The sequence below is a fragment of the Bradysia coprophila genome, unplaced genomic scaffold (genome assembly GCF_014529535.1).
Source record: "Bradysia coprophila strain Holo2 unplaced genomic scaffold, BU_Bcop_v1 contig_151, whole genome shotgun sequence".
In the NCBI taxonomy this organism is placed as follows: domain Eukaryota; kingdom Metazoa; phylum Arthropoda; class Insecta; order Diptera; family Sciaridae; genus Bradysia; species Bradysia coprophila.
The window spans coordinates 2,528,837-2,540,960 of record NW_023503423.1 but is presented as its reverse complement, the minus strand read 5'-3'; the positions used below and the strand labels follow the sequence as shown (position 1 = coordinate 2,540,960).

Genomic DNA, 12,124 nt, shown 5'->3' with positions numbered 1-12,124 from the left:
ATCGGTAGCAATTGATAGTCCTAAATCGCATTTTGTAATCGCTTCCATGCAAAGTATCTGTTACGCTTTGTCCGGTCGTTGTGTAGATCCATATGTACCTTATCTACAAACTATTGCGCAGAGCTGTAGATAATTATTGATATACGACGACATAATAAGTGTCTGAAACATTTTATCTCTTTCATTTTAATAAACAGCGCGGCACATTTCATTTTACAAATTTAGCTGCAAGCACTGCCATATATTGAATACAATTAACGTGTACTTGATTCCATAAGCTAAATTTTGTCCGTTTATTAGTCATCTGGTCTAGTTTTACACACGTTACAGATGCATAACATTAAGCCCAAATCGAGCCGAGTCGTTACATGATGTTTTATGTTGTTGATTGTATGCATATTTTGCTGGTATTGAAGAAATGGCAGAATTGAAAGGGACTGCGTACGTACATTTTCCTGGGAACAATTCGAAGCCTAGAAAAGTTGAACGTTTTGTTATGAAGTGTGTTGAATTCCAGATCATTCAGTGCACACTTCTTTGGCGCTATTTTATAATTTTTGTATTTCATTTCAACTATGATTCGCTAGACTTGGTCGTGAGCAAATTGGTATAGTGTTCTTACAGCATTGTATCACGTAATGGTAATGGTAATTATCGTGAACTCTAGGACGTTTCAGAAACAATTCGGGTAAATGATAAGACAGACTTCGAGCACACCATTTAACCATGAATGCTCGCTTTTTAGCCCCGTACGAAGTACAATGGGGCTTATAGGATTACGATGCCGTGTGTAATTGATGAAATTCGAAGCAGACGGTAAGGGCAAAGTGTTTGCCTATGTTCATAGATGACGAATCTGCAATAAAAATTTTGTCTGTCCGTCTGTCACGTCGATATCTTGAGTAAATCAAATCCGATTTCAAAATTTTTTTTTTCCCTGAAAGATAGTCGAAATAGTGAGGCTAAGTTCGAAGATGGGCATATTCGGGTCGGCCCTTCGTGAGTTAGGGCCACCTAAGTGATTTAAGGCCTTTTGGTGATATTTATGGCAAAATAAACGATGGAAATGTAAATGACACGGCAAATGATAGGTATTGTCAATACCAATCCAGGAAAAAAAAGTTTTTTAAAATCGGGTGAGTGGACCGTGAGTTAGGGCCTTAGAAGTGAAATGCTACTAGGGCCCTATGTGTATTTTACATAGAACTCGAGTAAATTTCATTCGTTTTTCGTAATTTTTGTTTGATTTGAAAGGTAACCGAATGCCGAATAGAATGTTGTTGAAAAAAAAAAAAATTTGGGTCCTTGGCCTAAGGCCGCTTCTAGGGCCCTATGTGTATTTCACATATAACTCGAGTAAATTTCATCCGTTTTTCGTAATTTTTGTTTCATTTGGAAGGTAATGAAAGGCCGAATAGAATGTTGTTGAAAAAAAAATTAAATTTGGGTCCTTGGACTAAGGCCGCTGCTAGGGCCCTATGTGTATTTTACATATAATTCGAGCAAATTTCATCCGTTTTTCGTAATTTTTGTTTCATTTGGAAGGTAATGAAAGGCCGAATAGAATGTTGTTGAAAAAAAATTAAATTTGGGTCCTTGGACTAAGGCCGCTGCTAGGGCCCTATGTGTATTTTACATATAACTCGAGCAAACATCCGTTTTTCGTATTTTTTGTTTCATTTGTTTTCATTTCTCGGACTGAGGCCGATACTAGGCCCTATGTGTATTTATACTCAATAAATTAAAATTTTAGGGCTATTTGAAATTTTTGTTTTATTTGAAAGGAACGTCGTACGGGGCTTCGTAATTGCGCTATGCGCAATTTGTAAGACGTACACATTACATAATAATTTTACTTTAACTACATTAACCGGCGCAATAGGTTTACGGTCAAAGTAGGGTGACAGACGCACTAGGGTCACGTACGCAATAGATATACGGGTTTGTACGGGGCTCAGTCGCAGCAAACGCTCCGACTGTTCTGATGGCTCGTTTGAGAATTCTCTACTGTCTACACTGTCTTTCCTTTTTTCGACATTTCTCGTGTACGGTGTTTAAGTAGAGGGAGATGGAAAATCAACTCGGGGTCTGCTGTCATCGATAATACAAAAGAATCTGACAGCAGACCCCGAGATGGAACAATAGGTTCTCACTTAAACAGTCTACACGTTTACCAACTCATCACCAACCTCGCCTCCCGTAAAGAGCTGACAAAGCTTATAAGACATTTTGTGAACGGCGGAACACCATTTAATCTAGTAACATCCAGCATTCTGTGTCTGCCACATTTCTTTCCGAGATCAAGACGAAATTATAAACGTGAAACATAGAGGAGATTGTCACTGTTCGATTCTTCGTAAATTCTGCTGAAAGGCGACTCGTTCTCAGAATATTTAACTGAGATACAATGCGTCATTCGATTAGTTGTCCTCGAATTAAGCAAATTTCTTCCATTTTTTTTTTGTTTAGGTCACCACCGGTGACTCGCAAGTTGAACAACACTTCGGGTAATAATACAACCAACACGAACACTTTGGCTACTTTGTCACCACCATCGCGAGCTAGAAGTCGAAGCCGAAGCCCTTCCGGTCGCAAGCAAATCAATAACGGTCATTCAGCTGGAGAGACACTACAGGTACATTTTCCTCATTCAATTCCAGTCAATATGACCAGGTTCTAACCAATGTTATCCCGCAGCTTCAGGACAAACAACAATTGACATCTCCGCATCTAGCTCGTCGCTCGATGTCACCGAGCCCACGACGCCTAAATGAATTCAAAAAGAAGCAGACATCGTTAGATTCAGCTGTATGTCCAACCGCTGTTGTTTCCCAACTCGAACCCATTACCAATGCAGAAGTGACTACGGAATCGAAAACGGAGCAAACGAATGGTGATGGTGTGGAGAACATTAGCGACAATGGCAGTGAAATTAGCGATGAAGGCTATCGAAGTTTGGGTGTTATTCAGGCGAATCTGAATGGGAATCTGAAGAGATCGTCACTTCACAGTCAAACATCTGAAGAGCCCGAACTGAATGGTATGTATTGGCTCGATGTCTGTGCTGCTGACAGTTATTACAATCGAAATTTGTTTTTTTTTTTGAACAGGGCGCCAAGAACAGACTTCCAGTGACTCTCAATTGACTCCTACCGACGATCAAATTTCGAACAAGACCGACGCAATTGAATCCAATTTGGATACGTGTGACGCCTCGCACACACAGCCGAAAACGTTCGAACAATCCGGAGTTTTTATCACAGACGAAGACATCACAATTGATATCTCAACGACAACGGGCCTTCGAAAAACTGGCTTCTCAGCAAATCTCTACGGCGATGATAGTACACCGAAAGCGACAACTAAAATTCCCCGTTCTCCAATGTTGGTGCGTCGCAAAAGCGACTTATGCAGTGAAATTGTAACCGGCTTGCCAGTAAATTCAATGAGAAAATCCCCGGTTTACCGATCGGTGCGAAAGCCAACTGTGTCAAAGGAAACCACACCCGTAGCGCCTCCATCGAAGATGACCAGTCCCAAGAACATAAACACTTGGAACGGGCGATCTACGAACAAAAACCGGCCAGCTGTGGCCAACGACACCTTCCAAACTCCAGCGCAAAACAGTTCGTTCAATCGAAACTCATCCTCGCGCACATCCCAAAATATGTACGACAAAAATGGCCGCCGAATTAAGTCAACCAATTCATCGCCCACCAAAACAACGACCTCTCCATTGGCCCAGCAGATATTGGAAGCGGCCGGCAATGCCAAAAACGACAGTCAAATGTTGGAGAAAATGAAGGCACTGCTGAGCAAATACACGAAAGTGAATGGCAATGGAAAGGAATACGACGACGATGACTTCACAACCGCCTGGGTAAACAGTAACGGAACGCTGGATCGAGCAACGACCAACTTTTCACCGTCTCCGACCAAAATGCAATCGAAAAGAAGTTCGGCCGCATCGTCAATCGATTCGAATCAGAGCAAGGATACGTCTGCGTCCGTTATTACAGCCAGACGTGATCGAGGCGTATCTCGCATTCCGGCACCGATTCGCCAAAATACGGAACTGTATTGACGACTGCGCAAATCGTAGAAATCGCATTTTTAGACGTTTCGTTGCGACATTTTTTTACTTTTCTTTCTCTATCGTTTGTAGTAGTGGAGTCTATCCGATGAAAATATTCTTTTTGTTTGATTTAAATTGATTTTTTTTTACTTTTTGTTAATTTTTTAAAGATTGAATTACATTTGGGTTGTTCCGTAAGACAACTTTTAAATTTTTTTTTTTTTTTTGTGATCTTTGGGTCAATGTTTAGCATTGGTGCGCCCTCTCATTTCAACCTTAGAATCAAATCAAAAACTCCGAGAAAAATTCTAATGAAATCTGGCAGAAACTGACATGAAAGATCAGACAGCACTCAAGTCAGACCTTACTGAACTGTCAGCCGTTGGAATTTTTTCTTTCATTTTTTTTCTTTCGTAAAACTATTCACTGAAGCTTCTGCGTTTGCCAGCGGCCAATTTTAATGAAATCATAATATTAGACACGAAACGAATGAGTTTTGTGTTCGAGGGGCGTGTGAACGAGAGTTTCGTTTAAAGGAAACGTTTTCCACCAGCGGATTTTATTAAGAGCAATGATTCCTTGAGATACTTGGCTTCCGAGCAATGACGGGGTGCGATTTCAATCACCTTGTTTCTCAGTTCCTTAGAGAAGAAGTTTAGTGATTTTAGTGCTGGAATGCTACCTAAAATAACTGGACAGCTTTGACTACATTTGTTGTCAATACGTGGGTTTGAGTCTAAGCTCAAGTAACCATTGCTCTTAATAATATTTCCACTGTTAATCACCGGGGCTTCCCAAAAAAAAAAATCTGGAATTTTAAAGAAATTTTTAGGAAGTTTTTAGGAATTTTAAGAATATTTTAGGAATTTTGTAAGAAATTTTTGGGAATTTCTAATTTTTTTTGTAATTATTATGACTTTTTAGGAGTAATAAGTCCCGGTTCATCCGCCCTTTGCTTGGAACATTAATAGAAAATAGAGATGATAAGAAACCGAACCACAGAAATAATATTTTTCTAGTAAAAACCACAAACTTTGCAATGATTTCCGTGTTTGAATGACACCCACTAAATGTAATTTGAAGACTTCCTCCTAGCCTTTATAGAGATTAGAGAGTAGAGAGATGTTATTGCTCAGGTATTAAGTAAAATCCATTCAAATAACAAACTAAAATTAGATAGAAATTCATAGAAATTAAGATTTGTGCAAAAGATAAAATTTCCATTTTAATTACACACAAACAGACACCGACTGCATGCATGAATAAAGAAGCAGACAATTGAAAAGACTTCGTTAAAATTAGTGTATATGAAAAGATAAAGATACCCCCACATGCCGAGTGAGTATTTGGTGAAATTGAATTTGAATTCGATTATTTAAGAGAGAATATTTTGAGGACACTGTCGACGAAAGAAAAGATAATGAACAATCGTGCCAGCTCGTACATTAAAGACGAAGAAAAATGAGAAATTGAACAGAGTTAGTATATGAATCGATGTTGAATACTAGCACACGCAACAGGAGAGGAAAAAGTTCTTAAAATCCTATCAAAATCGAACTGAAAACCGGCACCGAAACTATCTTCAATCTGCATGGTTTCAACGAATGCATTATGGCTGCCGGATGCCTGAAGACTAGTAAGTTAGATCCGGAATTCTAAGACCTGTAGTTCCGCTTAGGGCAACAGATGATCAAATAGCCGAAAGTCTCCACTTCAATGTGTGCTAATGAAACCGCAAAAAAATTAAATCTTCACAATAAAGACCATGACCAACAACCGTAACCCGCTAAAGTAGAAGGAAATGAACTGAGAAGGAAAAGAGTTAATTTTATTGAGCTTAGCATATTTTAGTGAAGAGAAAATAGCTTCGCTTGCTAAATTAACGAGGGACCGCTAAATGCGTTTCGTGTGGAATCTGTTGTTCCGAGCCGGGGCCGAGGTCAGTAGTAACGAAAGGTACAGTTTTCAGCACACAAGCGCGTGATACATTGTAATAGTTTCCAGTCTACAGGACATTTTCTGGCCTGATCGATTGAAATCTAAGAATCTAACCTTTGACCTGGACTCGCTAGTCATGCATTTATTGACCTCTGATCCGCCTCTGCTCAACAAACTTTCCACATAGATTCGACTTTTCATTCCTTAGAAGCTAGCTGACTATTAGATCAGTGTGATTCTTCCCCATTTTACGTAAAGAAAAAACAACAATCACATAAGCCAGGTCACTAATCATGCAGCGTTTAATTTTCTTTTCGAGTTATAAAGTACAATTGCACGCATAATAACTAATTAATGCCGAAAGCTCTAAAATCGATCTTTATAAATCGATTAGTTAAATGTAGAGAAGACCAGAAATGAATCATATGAAAAATAAATAACATTTCGGTTTTCTTATAATTCGCTAAAGCTTCACGTACAATTTCTTCATAAACTATCCAAATAGCCTTGCTAGATCGAGTAGTACGTGGAATATATAATTCAATTGTGTTAAAGTCATATCAAAAATAAATTTAATTTAAAAGAGCACAGCACTGCTCTCTCAGGAGGCAATGCTGTGAAAAAAAGAGGAAAATTAAAAATTAATTAAGTTTCTTATAAATGGAAGTAAAATTAGCCTACACCAGGCCATATGTAGACATATTGCAGTTTCTCTGAAACAAAGACAAATATTTGAGCTAAGCTTTTTGCGCATGAAACACATACACACACACAAACAAAATGATTTTTTTTTATTATTTAACCATTGGTGCTATAAATGAAAATGTTTATAAATTGTTTTAAAAGTGTAAGTTAGACGATGGAAATTAATTAAGAATTTTGTTTTAATTTGTTGAATTTTAAAAATTCAGTTTATTTATACCGACGAAAAAAAGAAGAAGAACAGACAAGTGGACAGGGGTGGCGCGTAGTTTTAATAACTAAGGTATTGGATAAGAATAATAATTTTTGTACGAATTCATAGGCTAAGTGTATTCAAGATTGGTACATGCGTGAAGAAGTATATTTAACCGAATTAACCGAAACAAATTTTGATAGAGAATGGTCGTTTTAAATTGACCTAATTTATGTCATACCTCCAACATTAACACAGAGCTTGGGAACCAGCAGGGTCTTTAGACCTCCGAAATGTGAAGTGGAATTTTCGCAAAGTATCGTTGAGCCGCCATAAATTACTATTTTGAGCACAGAGGCACTCGACCATGGAAATAATGTTTTCCTTCGGAGTCAAAATTTCTCGTTAACCGAAAATATAATATTGAAAGGTCGTACATTTTACCGGTGGTTCTGTAAACGTTAAATTTCCCACTACACAAATTTTACGGAAATGAAATAACCACGTTTACAGGACACCGCATTATTTCCATACACTGAGCCGCCGTAAAATCTAGCTTGCTCTTGTTGTTCAAGATAAATTTAGAAGCATTGCTCCGTTTTATTTAGATGGACGGTGTCCGTAATCTGAATTATTTCCAAACACTAAGATATTAGGGTACGAAGCCTGCAACTAAGGCTTGAAACAAGTCAGGTTTTACCTGAGGCTGACCTGAGTTTACCGAAACCTGTTTTCACCTGAACCTGATGTAATCAATTTCGACCTGAAATAATGATCAGATTCGACCTGCCAGGTGACATTTCCAGGTATACCTGAAAACTCTAATGAAAATTTCAGGTATGCCTGAAATCTGAACTGACAGATTTAAATAAAGCAGGTTGAGGTCAGGTAAGGATTGTCTTTATGACCTGAATTTTTAGGTTGAGTCATTTTTTGACTTCGTTCGACCAAATCCGATCATTACATTAAAGTTAAGATAATTTCAAAATTTGACAACAGATGGCGTTTGCGTCTATGTAAGTTTTATATTGGAGATATAACAGAAGTTAATTCAATTTGAGATGACTAGCTCTTCAATTTAATTTTTATTTTTAAATTTAATTTTCCATTTTGTAATTATAATTTTACTAAAATCTCTAATCTATTTATCGTGTTTCGTTTTTTTTTAAATCGTGTATCTGTGTATAATTAGTATAGATGATATGTGACACTGACATTTATATTATTATCCAAATCAAATAAAAAAAAAGTTTTTTATTTAAAATTTTATTTTGCTCCCTTTGCATTAAAGTTTAAAATCTCTAACCCCAAACTATTATTGAATGTAATAAGAAAAACACTTTTTATTATCACCATATTTGAATCGAAATTAAAAATGTATTTCAAATTACCAACAATAAATTTCAAAGAAAAAGAAGAAACAAAGGTCTTTGGTTTTTTAGTTAAATTTTGGTATAATAGTACTGTAGTACTAATAGTACTATAATGGTCTTTTAAAGACTGTCTTTGTATCCAGATGACATTTTTTGACACATGACAGATATAACTACTGTTGAGTAAGAGCGACACATGAAAAAGCACATCCGCTTTTTTACGTTTTCTTGATTGACATCCACTTCCTGCGTATCCGATTGACTAAGGAATTTGTTCTCGCATTTGGTTTTTATTTTTTATTTTTACAAGTTGGCACATATCATGTCTTGGTAACATGTTGGTCATGGCCTCTTGAAAATCTGTCCTTCCACCTACGTAATAAACACTAACTCGTTCCTCGATTCCTAACCACAGGTCCGTCGATTATCAGCACAAAATTAGCTGGAATTAAATGCTTGCCAGCCTACGAACAATATTGTTTGTATTGGCAATGGCATGTGCACATTATGACATCGCGATTGACATAAACAAGGTCCACGAACCCGTAACTCTGATTCGTCCGTGTGGTCTTTGCCCGTTATTCTAAAGCGACACCTATACATCTTATAAATAGCACATCACGAAAGCCGGTACGAAGAACCTTTGGTAAAATTTAACAAAAACCAATTACGGTCCTGTATTTATGATGGAATTTCGCGAACCAACGTGCTCCCACCTCAATAATACCAAAAATCCAGAGGGAAACATTTAAACCATCTTCTACAGCCGAGTAGGACGATGACTACCTACTCTGACTGCTCTAGCTCATGAGCCAAAGATCCGATTTTCATAAATTTTTTCTTCAATTGGAGTGGTAAATACCTCTCACTTGCTCCAGCCGGTGTCGGGGAATCTCGCACACGCGATCATAGTATGCGTCCTTTTATGACATGTAACGAAAAGTCATGACTGTGCGAGATTCACCACTTAGAGGTGAATCTCGCACACCATGAATTTGTGTGGTGTGCGAGATTACCCTACCCCCTCCAGCCAACCCAGCTTTTCATACCAAATATATCACCTCAGATGCAACTTTCACATGTAAAGGTGGGAGTCAATCGTTCATCTGTATTGGTGCTGAATCCCCAACAACACGAAGCGTTCCTTTTAAAGAGTTTAATCAATGCAAAACATTCAAGCATACAGTCAACCGTGAAATGAAATTTTGACAGTAAATGTATGGACTAACTGTCATTACTTCACTGAGAAACTGATTCTACTCGTCGTGGATAGGCATGGACGATAATGATAATGATTATCGATAATTATCAATTATCGATAATCGATAATTATCGACTTTTTTTATCGGAAATTATCAAAAAATATCGATAATCGATAATTATTGATATTTTGATAATTTTCAAGATATCGATAAATCGATGTATCGATATTTCGGTCCGAAAATCCGATATTTATCGATATATTCAGATATATCGGTATATTATCACGAATTTTCAGATAAATATCAAAATATCGATATTTTGATAATTATCGAATTTCGATATTTTGATAATTATCGATAATTATTAAATTATCGATAACGATATGATTAATCGATTATCGATAATTTCTTTCGATTGATATTATCGATAATTTTGAACGTCTCCCATCCCTAGTCGTGGACAAGTCTGGATCCAGGAATGATCAAACTATTGCCGAAAGACGATGTTTTCTTGTGAGCATTAAGCTTTTCACGGCATTTCATAATTGGAAGATAAATTCGATTTTGAAGATGTTACCAGAGGGGGTACGAAAGTCATGGAACTCTCCATCCGGTAGACTGCGTCACGTAATTTATAAACAACCGATTTATAGAACTTGCGATCTAATAAAACATTTCTTGGTAGAAGGTTCGAAATGAGGATTGCTATTCAGAACATTCAAAATTCACTATTTTCGCATACATTTTTTGTTTAAAATTTGCGAGTGAACGTTTTTTTCTTCATGGAATTGAATGACTTGCATACTTGAAAGCTGTTGCGTCCACTAAAAAAATTCATCTTTCATGTTTTTAGAACATTCACGATGACTATACAAATAATCCAATAGACCCAAAAATATTGAAAGAGTGACGCGTTTCCATACAAACTTTTTAAGTTTGAATGATTGCTTAAAGTTTACTTTGTACAAAATTCCCCACTAAAATTTCAAATTATGAACGGTATTGAAATAGTTATTTATGCAACAAGTTACGAAATGGGGGTTTTCGTCACTAGATGTGAAGTTCCACTTGCTTGGCCAGTTTGATAACAAAGAAACCAACTTTTCTCTTCTTGTTGCATAAATTACTATTCTGCAATGACGCTGCGAAAAGTGATCTTTTGAAATGCAAACTTACCACAAAATTTCTTGATTGGACTTGCGTCACAGGTAGATGTGGACAGGAGTCGAGCGTTATAATTGTCTTCAGAGTAGTTGTTGGAATTATTTCGGGCTCAGTATATCAGAAGCTGAAGCGATGAACGGTTTGATTTTAATATCGTTCGGTAAGTTCGTTGTTTTACTTTGTGCGATATTCTAATAGTGCAAATGTTAGGCAATTTTGAATAATTTGGTTTGAAGTCGGAGTCTGATCAAGGGCATTTCGTTTTGAGCAAAGATCTTAACAATTACATCATTACGACCTCTCATCGCCAATTAAGCTTTTTTTTTATTATTTTGTGGGCTTTGTTAAAATGTGTATTCTCTTATGCCTTCCGAAATACAGACATCGATTTTTTCAGAGAGTTTGATTGCCTGATTCAAATTTTTCTTTTGTTCTCATGTCAAACTTGACAGTACTACGAATATAAAAAAGAAAAATTTGAATTAGCTCTCTTTCGCGTTGCAACGTGTAGCTAGAGTAAGACTGCACAATGTACATCTCAAAAATGACTGTGTGACAGGCTCTAACTCCAGCTACACATAGCAAAGCGAAGGAAATTTAGTTCATTTTTTTTGTTCTTCTGTCGAGTTTGACAGTAAAACAAAAGAAAAATTTGAATTAGGTCTCCTTAGTGTTGCTATATGTAGCTACAGTTAGCGCCTCATTATCATCTAATACACTCAAATGCCTTGACAATTTCGTACTTCTCTTCACAGCATTAATTGCATCCGCCATCGCCTTAACAGGTGATGAGTGCCTTAAGCAACATCAACATGAACAAGACAATTTGAACATGGTGGTGACATTCCACGAAGAAGCCTTCGGTCAGCACGACATTACAGCCGTCGATCGATATATCCATCCTGACTACATTCAACACAATCCAAATCTCGCCGATGGCCAACAGCCTCTCAAAGATTTTCTCACCGCTTTCAATGCTAATAAGGCCAAGGGAGAACCCGTTGATATTCGCCATTCAGCGGCAAGTGGAAACTTAGTTTGGATTCACCTGAAAACGACCCATTTCAGCGGCAAGCCTTTGGCTCTCGTTGGAATTTTTCGCGTTGAGGATGGCAAAATTGTAGAACACTGGGATGCAATGCAGGAGATTCCCCCATTATCGGAGAGTAAGAATCCGCATCCGTCGTTTTGATCATTTTATGTGTTGCTACCATTTGTACGTAATGCTAAATAAACTTGCATATCTGCCCATTTATCTGATTGACGTTCAACACATTTTTCCCTGCTTGTTAACAGGCAAGCTTTCTACAGCAACAGTTAACTGAATAATATTGCAAAATCTGTCGAAATCGAACATATTCTCAACGAAACATTAAAAGTAGCGACAATAAAAGAAGTAACGCTTCCGAAGCGATAAGAATCACGGTGACGAAACAGCTCATAACAGAACCGGCCAAGTCTAACTGAAGAGGAAGGA

The 12,124-nt window shown here is 37.3% G+C and overlaps 2 protein-coding genes across 2 annotated transcripts in view; both read left to right on the top strand.

Annotated features, from left to right (window-relative positions):
- Positions 1 to 8,265, top strand: part of LOC119074403 (GAS2-like protein pickled eggs) — a 100,664-nt gene extending 92,399 nt beyond the window's left edge. Inside the window, exons 9-11 of the mRNA XM_037180525.1 lie at positions 2,470 to 2,635; positions 2,698 to 3,040; positions 3,111 to 8,265. Coding sequence (XP_037036420.1) covers positions 2,470 to 2,635; positions 2,698 to 3,040; positions 3,111 to 4,084 — 1,483 coding nt within the window. The 3' untranslated portion in view covers positions 4,085 to 8,265. The remainder of the gene's footprint in view (positions 1 to 2,469; positions 2,636 to 2,697; positions 3,041 to 3,110) is intronic.
- Positions 8,266 to 10,680: 2,415 nt separating this feature from the next.
- Positions 10,681 to 11,902, top strand: LOC119074406. Its single transcript, XM_037180529.1, has 2 exons — positions 10,681 to 10,807; positions 11,403 to 11,902. The coding sequence occupies exons 1-2, from the start codon at positions 10,696 to 10,698 to the stop codon at positions 11,837 to 11,839; spliced, it is 549 nt and encodes a 182-aa protein (XP_037036424.1). The 5' UTR covers positions 10,681 to 10,695; the 3' UTR covers positions 11,840 to 11,902.
- Positions 11,903 to 12,124: the final 222 nt, after the last annotated feature.

Bases quoted from the DNA above. Each gene is read 5' to 3' on its own strand.
- LOC119074406 (XM_037180529.1), top strand. From the start codon at position 10,696: ATGTGGACAGGAGTCGAGCGTTATAATTGTCTTCAGAGTAGTTGTTGG. The intron at 10,808-11,402 runs GTAAGTTCGTTG...TTCTCTTCACAG, and splicing joins TTTGATTTTAATATCGTTCG to CATTAATTGCATCCGCCATC.